We start from the raw sequence: 14,955 nt of genomic DNA on the forward strand, positions 1-14,955 counted from the left end.
GCCATTTATGCTTATATACAAAGTACTGGAGTTTCAGCGTTCATTTTGGAATTGCATGCTTGTCTTTGATAGTATTTACACCCACAATTCATCTTGCGCGACACCGTGACAACCTTTAAACCGCCTGCTTATACCGGTTCACGGCCCACACAAGCGAAGAGCGTGACCCTGTGGCTTCCGCGCCAGTTAATCTCTGGAAAGCAACAGCCGCAGTTTGTGAATTGCCAAATATTAGCATCACGATTCGAGATAACGCGTAAGCTTATGCGTGCACCCACATAGAAGCAGAGCTATTACAGGGTTGATTGTATGGTAACTGATACTGTGGAGAAAACATCGCAAGAGAGAGACGTTTCTGGAAGTATTATCGCTCGGGCAAATGTGACACAGACACAGGAATAAAAACGATAAAGACTCAGACAGAGATACAAATGACTCAACGCGTTCGATTTTGCTTTTACTTTTGTCTATGAATACAAATGTGTGTGTGTGTGTGTGTGCACGTGCGCGCATTTGTGTCTGTTACAGCCGTGCTCGAAGATCGAAACATTTATTTTCAGGAAACTCATTTATTTTATCCTTGAATTCGCGACAGATATGATTAAACAGTTGCTCGCTATATTTTAGAAATGGATGATCTTGGAATCTAGAGAATTTTTCTCATAATGTTGCTTGCTCGAACAATTTGCTGTAAAGTGTCTTTAAATGTTGGCACAATGTAAAAAAGATATCTAGAAACCAATGTCGTTTTGATAGACGATATGAGAATTATCTTTGCTTTGCATTTTCTTTGATCCTTTTTTTAAAACAAATTTGACAGAAAAAATTGTTTTACATTTATTCAGTCTTTGATACCATTTCCACCTTTCCGACCGGCTACAGTTTATGTCAATCGCGTCTTCGGATCAAACTCTTAATAAGAAATTTAACAGTTGAGCTTGTGTTGCTCCCAGATTCCCACTGGCTGTGTGGCCTGCAGCATCTTTCCGGTTCTGTCTGCGCAGAAGCAAACTGAGCCAGAGCACTGGATCTTGTCGTAGTTACCTGGAAGTAAAAGTATGTTTAGGGATATCGTCCACACTAATAAATTTGTAATCAAAACATCTTTATCGCTAAAAAGCCAAACATGTCAAGGTAAAGGATGAAAAGGAATGATTGCGCCATTTAGTGTTTATTCGAGTACATGTACATAAATCTACTGTGTGGTACATTAATTTATTGTCATATTTTAAATCTGGGACATTCTCACAGTGACCAGTGTTCAGTGCGCATTGTCTCAGAGCAACTGAGAAATTTTGAAGGGTTCCATAAAATTAAGCCCTACCAGTTCAAATGTTTTTCTAAATTTCTGTAGATATTGAAAATTATATTAAAAAAATAATAACAATTTTAATAAATAATATGAATATAATTTTTTAAGAGACATTATGTCACACCCGTAAACTGACGTGGAGACTAATATACAAGACTTGCTCAAACATATTTATCATACATATTAAGTCAAAAATGAAGAATTTAAATGATTTTGTTAACGACGGTTGCAACAGCCGATTTTCCCCCCTCCGTGCAGCCCAAATATTCAGCGGGGTAAAACAATATAAAAAACAATGCATTTCACTCCACAACTCATTGAATCAAATAATTTTGCCCTTCATTCGTCAAGATGTCTTGTTTACGAAGTAAATTGCGATTGCAACAAAGATTCAGGTCTTTCATGGTTTTGTGAAATGGAATGGCAAAAAAAAATGCTTACTTTTTTAATCATTTGTAAACACGAATTTATATCATGTCACGTGAGTAGGCAGTCAAGATGAAAATTCTAATTCATGGCATATAGAACTCCTAAACGACGGTCCTTTCCTTTGAGACCGACGTTTGAAATAAAAATAATTTACCGTATTTGTCACAGTTATACATCTTGCCGACGATTCCCAGCTGTTGGTAGTCATCCAAGTCACGTGCACATTCTGAAACGAAATTTGATTGGTTCTACAGCATCACGTGTTAAAAATAGCAACATCGTACACATACACGAGTGCACAAGTCTGATAAAACTGTTACTGATAATAATAAATACAAGTAGAGAGCACAGGCTAATATCTCACTCTTTCACTCCGACATATTCCAAGTGCTTTAATTTACTGTCAGGTTTATGAAACCACAGCCAGCAATTATAACCAGAATATTTGAAAACTTCAACATATCCACAAGACCTGCATTTATTGGAAAACAGAAAATTGAAAAATGTTCATCTATTGACTTGGCTCTCCTTTTGCAACGGATACACACCCTATAATCAATTATTATTTGGGCGTATATAATCGCTTAGTATTTAGATTAATATGGCAATTTAACTCACGGCAGTCATGGTCTTCCCATCTGTGTCTCATATCGTAATTCAACATGTCGCCACATGCGTCTACGCAGTAGCTCCTGTAGAAAATAAATAAATAAATAAATAAATAAATGAATAAATAAAGTCGAGATCATTATCTTATTTCTAGATCTTCACAAAGAAGATGAACAATTATCTAAAATATTTAAATTACACGTATTATACGTAGAAAGAGGAACTGTGTGAACCAACTTTGCAAGATATCGAAAGCCAAACTTACATAGATCCGCGGACCTGTTTGGCAGCGAAAGTGCCGTCATCGTTACATTTTGGTGCTTCCAGTCCCAGTGGTCTGTTGACCATGTTCTGGACCTTAAGAAGCTCATCCGAACATTGCTTTTGGCACAGCTCTGAAAAACAGAAAAGAATGCAAATGCTTAAGTGGTAACGGGGTGAAGAGCAGAACAATAAGCGGAAATTAGGAACATGAGAATTGTAAACAAAAGGGCTAGATTGCCATTTAGAAATCTCATAATTTGGTTGATTCTTTTTCAGGTCGCCAAATCTGTGAGACATTGTTAAAATTCAGATGTGCGAAAACGTCATTCTGAAGTAATAAAAAGACATTGCCGTACCTTGTTCCTAAACACATTATTCTATTTGTTTAAAGTTACGAATCCAAGGAAAAATGTCCTCATCAAAACAAAAGTATTCATTTTACAAACATTTTTTTATCAAGATGCCACAATACTTACTGACAGCGCTGGCAGCAACCAGAACGCAGGCAAGAACAACCAGAACCTTCATCTTTCAAGTGCTGTCCCTCGTCAATACAAAACTGTATGTGAGCACCTACACCTGCCTTGACCTTATATATACGTCTTATCTGGCAAATCTGGCTATATTTAACTCTGCCAAGCCCATATCATGTCCACGGAGGTTTAGGTCTTATGGGCATCGGAAACACATGTACTATATCGCGAAATGTGCTTATCTAGTTTTGTCATATCTGCAAAGCGCAGCGTGTATGTTTGTCCAAAAAATCTGAATGCTCCTATCAGTGTGGGAAAGGCCACACATATAAACAATTGGAAATGAAAGGGAGCTGAAGTACCACTTGAATCATGTGTCTATTTTTGTGAATCGTTTGAACCCTCTACCTCCTCCACTCCCCCCCTTCCCCCCATTCGAATCCAAATTTTTAACTTTTGGATATGCAGATCCGGGTCTGAGAATGTTTTCTGTCTACAAATGCTTCAGATTCATTCTTTGAAGCTGCAAGTATATCAGTGCATATCTGACCATACCGAGGTATTAGGTTTTTGCGAAACATCAACGATTTTCTACTTATTTACTATTATTATTTTCCAAATCTCTTCTACAAAACACTTACTTTACTTTCGGATATGAACATCATGTACCGGAACATGCACGCTCACCATCCCATAACATAGCGCTACTTGTTTGGGTGCTGTGTACTTTTGGAGTGCATGTACTATTAGAAAGATTATTCTGTGTGTCTTTTTGTGTGTGTGGATTTGTGTATTTCCTTAAGACATGTATGTTAATATAAAAATCCAATACTGATATCTAATATGCTATTTGAACATGTTTTAATAGAACTTTATAGCTTATTTATCTATTTATTATTATTATTATTGAAGTACAGAATATAGAAATAGCACAGTCTGTTTGAGAATTTGCTTTAATGAAATTGTGCTCATTGTAACGTCGGAATTTAAGGCTTGATTTCTCAACTTGGAGTTCCTAGTTGGGTTTGCGATAATTGCCTGAAAAGAAGTCATGTATTATACATTTTCGGCGATGGAAGGTTGCCTGTCAAAAACAAAGTGCATCGTGTACTACAAACGTTTCTTTTTAAAGTGAAATCCATGATCACACAGACACCATCATTTATATCCATGTCAGACTTATTGCTCAAATAAATATTGTTATTGCAGATATCTCAGTGACTCACACGCAAACATTTACTAAACCTGGTATATTATCTGTCCTGTAATCTTAAAAAGTGACATAATGCATTTCGTTCTTGATAATAATCATAATACCAAATTTATTCGAGGTTGGCAATTTTCAAATATTTTTAGCCAACTGGTATTATTTTGCACGAAATTGTATTTTCAGTATTGTATCACTATGTATTCTTACCGTATTTATCACAGAAAAACAGTTTTCCAATGATACCTTTCTCCAGGTAATCAGCAAGGTCACGTGCGCACTCTGATTTAAGGTCAGCCAATAAAAGGAAAGAGTCAGTTTACACTCACAGTATTCTTACATGGCAAGTAAAGTTCAACAAGAAAACGTTTATAAATCAAATAGAAATAGAATTATAATCTAGCATTTGAGGTCTTAGTCATTTGATAAATATGATTTGAACTCACTGCAGTCGTTGCCTTGAGAAATGTGCCCCATCTGGTAGTCAGTCAAAATGTCACCGCATCTGTCCACACAATAGGTCCTGGAAATATTACAGTACCTATGAGGTTGGCGTCAACGTGCAGAGAAACACACTGTGATTCCCACTTCTGATCTATTTATTTCAATTCTGGGGTTATCGATATTATAACTGTTTGAAATTGAAATTTTGCACCAAGTGACGTCAAGCGTTTCACAGAAACCTTAGAAAATTCAAATATCTTTAATACTAAAATTGTGTTCTAGCGCCCATAACTTACGCCGATCCTTGGAACTGCAAGGCTGCGTATGTGCCATCATCCTTACAGGTGGGTTTCCATTGGCCAAGCAGTGTAGGTCCGTTCTGGATCTGAAGCAGCTGAGTTTTGCACTTGTTTTGGCAAAGTACTACAATGAATAGATACAAGTACGCACTAATCGAGTACAGAACTCGGAAATGGGACCTGCAGTTCTTTTTTTTTTTTTTTCTATTGTTCCGGAAAGAGATCTATTACTTGATCGACCCTTTATAACGGTGTCATACATTGAAAGAATAAAAAATGAAGTTAGTGTTTCTCCGTTTTAACCAAACCAAAAGTGCAATTGCATGCACCAAATAACAGTGCATTTTCTCGTCTTCTGAGACTTATTTTTTGACTACTTTACCCAAACCCCGTCCACATACTTTCGGCGCTAGCTGCAACAACAACACAGACAAAAACGACAAGGAACTTCATCCTGGGTTCAGAACTCTGCGTTTGACGATATGGTGAGTTGTGTTGCCGTGAATTCTCTTATCCTTGGTGAGAGTAGAGCCAGATGTCGTACACTCCTACACTCCTTGGTGCGTTAGAAATTCCTGCAAAGGGTCTGCTTCTAAACTACTTAACCAGCACATACGGTTTCTTGCATTAGCAATGATGCGATGAAATATACGAGGAAGAATAAATGAATCAATAAATGAAAGTTGAAAATAAGTGGCGGTGTACAATAAACTTATGGCATTAAATGTTGCGTTTGGAAAAGTTGTGTAATTCTAAATAACGATGAGTTCAGAAATACCAGGCACGGACAAGGTAAGACTGTTCAAAAAGGGAGAAGATAAGGCACTTGCATGGAAGGGTCCTGAAAAGGACGAACCAATATTTGTTCAAGTTTTGAAAGTTTGATTTAGACGACAGAGTTGACGCTTGATTAGGGAGGTCAACGGGTTTTGTTTTATCAAAATAATCTTTCAAATGTAAAGCGCAAGGACCTGATAAACAATCAACTGCGATGCGCGTCCTACTCATTTGAGTCGACACATTTTCAGAACTATATCAATTTCTTATATAAAATCTTACGCCTTAAATGTATGTCCTGATAAGTCAAAACTAATACATTTCTGGACTCTCTGCAGTGGTGCTTTATTATTATAATTATTTTAGCAAGAAGCATTCTTTACAAGTTCATTTATTTGTACATGAACACGCAAGTTAAATGCCAATATAAACCGTCTGTCTTTTAATTATGAATCACAGTCAAAACGAATGTCCAGGTTGTTCCTCACAATTGTCATACATTGACAATCTGCAATCAGTGGCTCGTGGTATTTAACAATTGAGGGTTTTCACGGCGGAGATGGATACGGGAGGAGTGCTCTCCAACTTGGACCCCTTCTCGTCTACGCAGTAACAGACGGAGCCGGTACACTGGTATTTCTCGTAGTTTCCTGGAGATAGAAAACACTGCGGCGTCTTGACACATTTCAAGCGACTACATAAAAATAAATCACATCTTTTTGGGGAGGATTAACATCACGGAAACATACACATTAAGGCTTAGTTCACATGCAATGTCTATTTTCTAAATTCTATTTTCTATTCGCGCTATCTTATGATCACGGTCTGTGCACTGAATATCCCGCCGCGTAATTACTGGCAGCGCGAGCCAGTTACTTATAGTAACTTATAGTAACTGGCTCGCGCTGCCAGTAATTACGCCGCGGGATATTCAGTGCACAGACCGTGATCATAAGACATACCGAAAATAGAAAATAGAATTTAGAAAATAGACATTGCATGTGAACGAAGCCTAAGTTTCCCCAATATCCTTTTATTAGTAAATAATCTATCGTTTCTCAATAATACGGTAAACCTGGTAGAGTTAAATAAACACACAGACATGATGGTTCAGTCAGATAAAGTGACTTCTTGAAAGAATATTGACGATATTAAAACCAAAGAAAAAATTATATCAATTAAAACAAATTAAGCAAGCAAAATTTTTAAAATTTTGCCAGTCAGCTTTAAAATTTGTCCGTTGCACTTGTCATTCTTGTACGAGCCGTAAAATGTTGTTTTTTACTGTAGAACCAACAATTCAATTTATAATTCGTAAATCAAAATACATATGCTTGTACATTTTTGTATAGGTGGTAGACTTACCGTTTTCTTTGCAGATGTACATCTTTCCAATGAGACCTTTCTTTTGGTATTCGTCTTCATCACGTGCACAATCTGATAAATTATTCAACGAAAATACAAATGAATTTAGATTTACAATTATTGTTCAAGGCCTGTATTCTGTTATACATTTTTAAAAATCACTGTACATGTACATGCACATGAACAGTGCTTTATCACAACTTGATAAGAAAAGTAAAGATTCTATTCAGTATGTAACACTTACAGAATGCCTGGTTTGATGATAATATGGGTTTATACAATCAATTTTCAAATCATAAAATAAAGGTAGTGTTGGCATGTTAATAAAGTAGAGAAATAAACAAATTGCTCTATGCGTATTCATGGGAACAAATTACGGTAAGTAAAACGGGATGGTTTGGGGGATTCGCTTAAATCGGACAGATTCTGGTACAGAGCACATCTGCACTTAATCGTTACATGCCAACTTCCCTGTTTTAGAAATCATGTTGCATTGAAAACTTACTACACGTCATGTCTTTTGCCTCCCAAAACCTTGCTGAATAGTCCCCAAGACGATCTCCATCCTTGTTTACGCAAAAACAACTGAAACAAGCGAATAAAACATTTACTGGGCCTATCAACAAAAAAGGTTTCAACGACTTTTAAGTTGCTGAAAAGGTGAAACCAACCAGAATAGACAGAGGGTTAGTTTAACAGTTATGTTAATTTGGAAAGAAGTCAAATAGGGTTTGACATTTATAAAGAGAAGTTATTTTTTTTAGATTACAATAGGCCTAATGTAGTGCTAAACAACAAGATTCGACAAATCCAAAACCGCTTCCAGCATTTAATGTTTGGGGTCCTTACTTAATCATTTTTGAGCCACACTCAAAATAAAAATGAAGACTAATGTATGTTACTGGGAAGACATTATACAGAACGTAATTTTCTCTAAATACATAAGATACTGCTTGTGCACTGTAAATTTTGAATTTTTGGAAAATCCTTGAAAACTCAAGAAATTATTTTCTAAAATAGATCTCAAAAATATCATATGTGAAACTGACATTGTGTGTCTTGAAATATGAATATCCCTACCTAGCTTCTATGCACTGCTTGGCACTGTAAGTACCGTCGGCGTCACAGGTAGGTGGTGTAGCGCCCAGCAGAGGGTGCCCCTGACGCCTTGACTCTTCAATACGAGCCAAAACCAAAGCGCGAGACATAGCACACGTCTCTACAAATAAAAAATAAACGTATTAAGTGGAAGTTATAGCATGTTGTATTTCTTTGTCATACGACGGATGTGGAGAAAAAATAAGTGTTAGAAGGTTCTATGTTTAAAGAGATTTTGTCATACGATGCACTTTAAGCACATAGCCCTACCAGTGTTCCTTTTCCTGTTTCCAAATGGAATAACAACAAAAATCAATTAGTATAAAATCCAAAGACCATTTCTAAGCATATTTCATAAAATCATTAAACAAGCAGATTAAAAAAAACTTTAAAAAATACTGAAATATTTAACAGACAACAAAAACTCACGTCGACGGCATTTGCTGGTATTGATGTCACAGAACAGTCCCTCGCCACACTCAGAGGAAGGCGGGGAGCCGAGGAGAAGAGTGGCAGAGCAGCTGTCTGCTTCTTCTGTAAGAAATAAATATAAGCATGTTTATTATGATACATCTGCATTTTTCTTCATTGGCATTCTTTAATTTTGACAATGTTGTCGTTTGGCTTGTTTTGCTTAATTGTTTTTTAAAAGTTAAACTTTCTTTTGGCTATGGACTTACTAATTAAAATTCTAACATATGGCCAGTTTAAGAAATCTGGCTCACACGACATAATTTCAAAGATTAATAAATGAAAAAAAAAGAAAATTACGAACAGACGTCGGCGTCAGGATGGCCGAGCGGTCCAAGGCGCTGCGTTCAGGTCGCAGTCCACTTCTGTGGGCGTGGGTTCGAATCCCACTCCTGACAAATTGTACTGTTTTATGGCGGGTTTTATTCACAGCTTCGTGTCAAACTTTTAAAGATGTCAGCCATCATTTTCACAAGTCCACAAAGCAGGCCCGTAGCCAGCAATTTCAGAGGGGGTGGGGGGTGTTCGTTTTCTGAAAAAGTGGACCTTCCACCATAAAATCCTCAAGTACATAGATCAAATTTTACCCAGAGTGGACCTTTTCCCAGCATAAAGGGTGGTTCTTTCGAACCCCCCGAACCCCCCCTGGCTGCGGGCCTGACAAAGAGTTTACTTTTCCAGACCCCCTCCCCTCTTCAGAGAGTAAGTGAAAAGCTACAGATGGAGAGCACACCCCTGAAGTTGAAGTTCATAATTTTTCTTAGTTTCCCAAAAGCGTACAGAGAGCATTAACCCTTCTTCCGAGTCTCCTGTTTCTCACTCTCTCTCTCTCTCCCTTCCCCCAGCGTACGGTTTGTAGAAGACTTGTGAAAATGATGATAGAAATGGATGACCATTGACCAGATTAAGCGATTGGGCGAGAAAAATCTGAAAGTCGCCTTAGTGTGGTATATGTATGTACAATGTAGATATAAATGCGATCTTGCAATTTTGATCCTTTCAAATGAAAAATGCACTTCAAGTAGACGCTTACGTGATTCCCTAGGCATATTGCTTCTTACATGCATATTATAAATCTCTGGTCTTAATTCATTATTAAAATGACAATTACCTTTAACAACATAGTGGGACATTTTTTAAATATGCCGTAAAACGTACGACTTTTATTGCGCTTTACTATAAAACCAGCGCGTTCTTTCATTCATTTGCTGATCTTTTTCTTCTGGCGGAGAGGGAAAGCAGGGTGAAGGATAGGAAAGGAGGAAAAGAATCCCACATTTTATACCTGATCTGCTGGAGACATGACTAATAGTGTACATTAAGTGTTTCACCTTATTGCTTCATAGCGCCACTTTCCGCGATATCACATTGCGTCACGTATTGGCATAAGATACCAACAAGGACCAAGGGTATCTTTCCTTAAAGGGACAAGGTCAAAAGAGATAAACCTGGCGATATAAAGTGTGAGGACTGCAGGCTAATTTGGTAGATTCATCTTGGAGAGATAGAACTTCAGTTTACGGTGGCTATATAAGATACGAGTGTAGGAACTGATTAACGTCTGGCAAACTGCTCCCGTCTAAAGTGATGACCATGCTCCAAAGTGTAAACTACCGTTCGCATACAGAGATCAGGCCTATACCCATACTACAAGACTCGGCACATAAGGATCCTGAATTAACCGGTATATCGGACCACACTACCCGTTTTCAAGGTGTGTGTCAGATCGCATTTCGGAGTATCACACCCCAGAACAAATTTTGTAGGACGACAGCGGGCTCATCCACGCTCGGCTGTCACCTTGATTGGATAGTAAACGATTTTCGTAGAATCGCTATATGATTTTGAACCGGGTGCATAAATTTGAAAACCACCTAGAACAACCTTAGACTGTACTCTTACTTTAGAGTACTATTTTATTGTCTCTATGGGGGTATATGGGGACTTTACGACATTCGGTTTGAATGCTTTAACCACTTTTGATAAGGTTTTTTGCATTGTATTAGATTAATGTGGCAGTCTAATGTTGTTCTAGGTGGTTTTCAAATTTATGCACCCGGTTTTAAAACCATATAGCGATTTTACGACAATCGTTTACTATCCAATCAAGGTGACAGCCGAGCGTGGACTCATCCTGTCGGTGTTCTTACTGATACTCCGAAATGCGATCTGACACACACCTTGAAAACTGGTAGTATGGTCAGATATACCGGTTAATTCAGGATCCTTATGTGCCGAGTCTGGTAGTTGGGTAGGCCTGGAGTTTACGATTTGAATCTGTCTTTGCTAGCCCTGATATCAGGTGCTTTCTTTACCTGACACAGATAAATAAAAATTTTACTACAGGGTCCCATGTCCCACTAATTTACACTCAATACGCACGTTATCGTATTTTTCATAAGTTCAGTTTGTGTTTCAGCTAAAGCTTATTTCTACATGCGTTTGCAAATTCACAATCTCTATTTACTTACTGGTGTAATCCATATGATACTGATCACATACTCATATTAGAAATTATTATTTAACTTCCCTTGATAAATACAGAACCGTAAACGGGACCTTTACGCACAAGGTCCCACACTCCATACGGTATAAGTGTGTTCACTTTATTTCACAAGTTCATTTTTTTGTTTTACTTAAACTGTCTTATCTAATTCTCAATGTATTGGCATTGTCACTTTCTCTGTTTTACTCTCCGGTTCGATTCATGTTGCACTGTAGGTACATATAATCATATTTAAGCGCCTCACACAGTGGAAATATGGAGTAAATACAAGGGGATCACGCCCAATGAAACTATCGGTGTACTTAGATCGATCCAACTCCACGGGGACACTCGCTGAGGGCAATCAGATTCAGATATTGAAGTGCTTCCTCCTGGCGTTGAGTAGAGTAGAAAAAGCTGGTGATTACACGAGAACGTTGGAAACAAAAGGAGCCGTCTTTATCTGTTAATCTGACTGCATTCAGCATCAGTCCTACCGGAGTTAGATCGACATATGAAGCTCGACAATTTCATTCTGAATTAGCCCTAGTTCCGATTGCCCCGATAATTCAGCCTTACCCAGTTGATGGATGCAGACATCGCAGCAACCACACATGCTTCCCTTCTGCTGTACTCTACCGCCACAGTTCTGAACGGCGCTCAAATCACACTTAACCGACTTGCAGAAGTTTGGTGGGCAAACTATCATAGACTGTGCCGCCGCTACCAGCAGGGCAAAGATGAGAACGGTCCTCATGACTAGGCGTAGAAAATAAGCATTAAAATATAATAAGCAACTGGTGACAAAATATCTGCTCTAATTATTTTTAAAAATAATTTTACGTTGTATCATCTTTCAATTGTCGTGTTTCAAACTTCAACTTTGTTAGATTTTAATCTGTCTGCTGTTTAATTTTTAAGCCTTATCTTTCATTATAATTATTGTTTCAATTTTAACATTAATAACTTTAAACTTGTACATGTAACTCTTAAATAGTGAATTGCTGTTGTAGTTCATAAATCGCTGGATTGTTCGTGAGAATAAAAACAACTGAAACTGGAATGGCTAATAAGATACCAGTGATCTTATTCATACCCTCTTTATCACGAGACGCCAAACCCGCAAACACACAAACATTTAACCACCAGATCACTCGCAAAGAACGTGTCTACCTCAGCAATAAACGATACTAAAACAAGGGCCACACCACACGACAAACATGTCTCTTGGCTTGTATTTCAGCTACTAACATAAATTAGCTACTAACCTGCAGATGCGTCCTAACACTATCAAACTTGTCAATGCAGTTTGTCGGTGTATCTGTCCCGAAGCAGAGGTATTCACGTATTTATGTCACCCCACCGGAGAGATCCGTGTCCTTCAAGCAAGGGCATCTTGTTCAAATATTGTCAAGCACTTGTTGTTGTCAAAGCTGTATATGGTTTTTTTAATTCCCAAATAAGTTTTTTCACCCTTTTATTTAATCCATCCATTGATTTATTTGCTTATTTGCAATGTTGCGATTGAAAAAGAACTGTTGGGATCGAATTTCCACCTCACAGCATATTGAGCATTTCTTTAAAAAGGACGTAAAAAGAACAGCTATAAATTGTGCAGACAATGCCATACTGTATAACTCTGCATATAAGGCCTAGCCCCCTGTCTGATAAATACATGTCTTCCACATAGAAACGATCAGGACAAGCGTGACGTCACGTGTTATTCAAACAAATGAAGTCAATGCCATGAGATTACAGATTCAAGGGTGAAGATACCTTCTACCAGGGTCACAGATTGATTTTTCACTAGCTATTCACAGATATATCTCTGGTTAATCCATGGCACATTTCTCTATTTGTGTTGGAGAAAAGTGCACATAATTAAACTGCGGCCCTGGCAGAGAGGAGATTAAAGCAAGGACTTGGAATTCAATTCACGTCCTTGGTTGAAGGCATTGAGGACTGGATTACACAAATGTCTCCTCAACGAACCGTATTATGCGCAAATCTTGTAGATGTGCAGCATGGGACACCCAAAGCAATTTGAAAGACAGAGCAGTTCCCTCTCTTATCAGCAAAGGCACGGTGGTTCATGTAGGCTACATGTAGTACATGTAATAATCATTATGAGTAATAAAAATCTAACAAGGGTCTTGAAAAAGCTTCATTTATTACTCTTTAGATATCAGTGTCATATGTCATGTCGGCACACTAAACGTCACAGATATCTGTACCGCTTTAAACGAGATTATCAGTAAATGAACACTTGGGTTTGACAACCCGGCCTGGCACTGCATCTTGCCAACTGATATTGCAAACGGGTCTATCGCAATAAAATTTTGGCATGACGCCTTGGTATCATCTGAGTGTTCGCTTTGGTTTTAGGGTAAAGTTTTCATTTTTACGTATGCACATTTCACTGATGGACAGATAGCACAATATCTTCATTTAGGAAGGACACTTGCCAGCAGTCTTTGACCTTTGACCCATCACGTATTGACCAAGGGACCGTTTCCCGGTGGAAATAAAGGCCCACTGGACTAACCTAAGAGGTACAATCTATAGCCGATAGATATAGTATAGGCCTACTGCCGCAAATATGAAAATATACCGTGCCATTTAATTTATAAAAACATATTTAGAGTTGCAAACGTGGCAGTATACCCAAAATGCGTATTTTTTTTTTTTTTGACTAAGATCTTATTAAGAATTAAATGACAACTTTAAACAATGTGGGTCTGACCTAAATAATAGTAGAATACGCATAAATGCGCAGAGTTGACATTTCTGCGTGTTCCGTTCTATGTTGATTTTTGAGACAGCCCCTCCCTATCTCCAAGCACCTGATAGATCGCCGACCCTCCCGGGAGCTTCCATCTTACCTGGGGACTTGCCAAGCACGTGTTGGCTCACTGACAGAAACAGAGGTGGGTAAAATTTCCCAAACTTATTTCGATCTAATCTTTGTAACATTTTTTAATCGCTTCAGGCTGTTGCTCAGTCTGGTGCTTAGTGTGTATTGAAAAATTCCCGGCTTATGTTGCCAAAACTGTACAAAAAATTACATTGCAAAGGGTTATTGCATGATAATCTTCAGTGCATCAAGAAAAGTGCAGGCTGTATTTGGTAACAAAAATAAATGATTGCATTACTAATTAAGAATATTCAAGTGTGTGAACATGAAAGTATCGTAATTAAAAAAACACACAATAGGTGAAGATATTTGCAAATGAAGTGAAATGTTACCTTCGCAGTGTATCGGGAACACCGATGTCCTGGCAAACATTGCAGCAACTGTTGAAACTCTGTTAGCAAAACTGACCTTTTTACATATCGATACTGGATAAGGTGTTTCATTACTAAATGCATGTGGGTGTGCGTGTGCGTGTATTTGGGGTGGGTGAATTTGTAGACGACACATAGGAATAAATATAGTATATTGCGACAATAAGTATCCGGCTGCTTTATTACTACCGCCAGTATGTACTTCACAAGATATGGCACTGTGCATAGGCGCTTATCCGTAAAAATTAGAGTACGTCGATTGTCAATGGCTTCTACCTATTGAAATATTAGATAAGACACAGTTTGAAGGCCGAAAAGTTTTCTGTTACCCTGAATTTCAAAGGAAAAGTTAAACTTACGACTCTACACTAATGCCTATGATAGTAAAGTAATGAGTTTTCAGTGTCCTTTGAAACGAGGGGTATCCACTGTTGACA

General features: G+C 37.9%; 3 protein-coding genes and 1 non-coding gene across 4 annotated transcripts; 1 reads left to right on the forward strand and 3 right to left on the reverse strand.

Moving 5' to 3' along the window:
* Positions 1-824: 824 nt before the first annotated feature.
* LOC106170253 (uncharacterized) lies at positions 825-3,273 on the reverse strand. The gene is made up of 5 exons (XM_013550046.2): positions 3,091-3,273; positions 2,616-2,745; positions 2,360-2,433; positions 1,896-1,967; positions 825-1,044 (listed from the first exon to the last, which is right to left on the reverse strand). The coding sequence occupies exons 1-5, from the start codon at positions 3,140-3,142 to the stop codon at positions 926-928; spliced, it is 447 nt and encodes a 148-aa protein (XP_013405500.1). The 5' UTR covers positions 3,143-3,273; the 3' UTR covers positions 825-925.
* Positions 3,274-3,792: 519 nt separating this feature from the next.
* LOC106163750 (uncharacterized) lies at positions 3,793-5,598 on the reverse strand. Its single transcript, XM_087017791.1, has 5 exons — positions 5,439-5,598; positions 5,035-5,161; positions 4,741-4,817; positions 4,505-4,576; positions 3,793-4,125 (listed from the first exon to the last, which is right to left on the reverse strand). Exons 1-5 carry the CDS (start codon positions 5,488-5,490, stop codon positions 4,103-4,105), a joined length of 351 nt encoding a protein of 116 aa, XP_086873917.1. The 5' UTR covers positions 5,491-5,598; the 3' UTR covers positions 3,793-4,102.
* Positions 5,599-6,134: 536 nt separating this feature from the next.
* On the reverse strand, positions 6,135-12,663 carry LOC106163748 (uncharacterized). The gene is made up of 7 exons (XM_013541426.2): positions 12,502-12,663; positions 11,813-11,992; positions 8,707-8,811; positions 8,260-8,398; positions 7,685-7,764; positions 7,180-7,251; positions 6,135-6,464 (listed from the first exon to the last, which is right to left on the reverse strand). The coding sequence occupies exons 2-7, from the start codon at positions 11,988-11,990 to the stop codon at positions 6,346-6,348; spliced, it is 693 nt and encodes a 230-aa protein (XP_013396880.2). The 5' UTR covers positions 11,991-11,992; positions 12,502-12,663; the 3' UTR covers positions 6,135-6,345.
* Positions 9,063-9,146, forward strand: Trnal-cag (transfer RNA leucine (anticodon CAG)). Its single transcript has one exon. It is a non-coding gene; the product is annotated as a tRNA-Leu (tRNA).
* Positions 12,664-14,955: the final 2,292 nt, after the last annotated feature.

This window comes from Lingula anatina, chromosome 7, assembly GCF_051362555.1.
Source record: "Lingula anatina isolate TDL-2025a chromosome 7, LinAna3.0, whole genome shotgun sequence".
In the NCBI taxonomy this organism is placed as follows: domain Eukaryota; kingdom Metazoa; phylum Brachiopoda; class Lingulata; order Lingulida; family Lingulidae; genus Lingula; species Lingula anatina.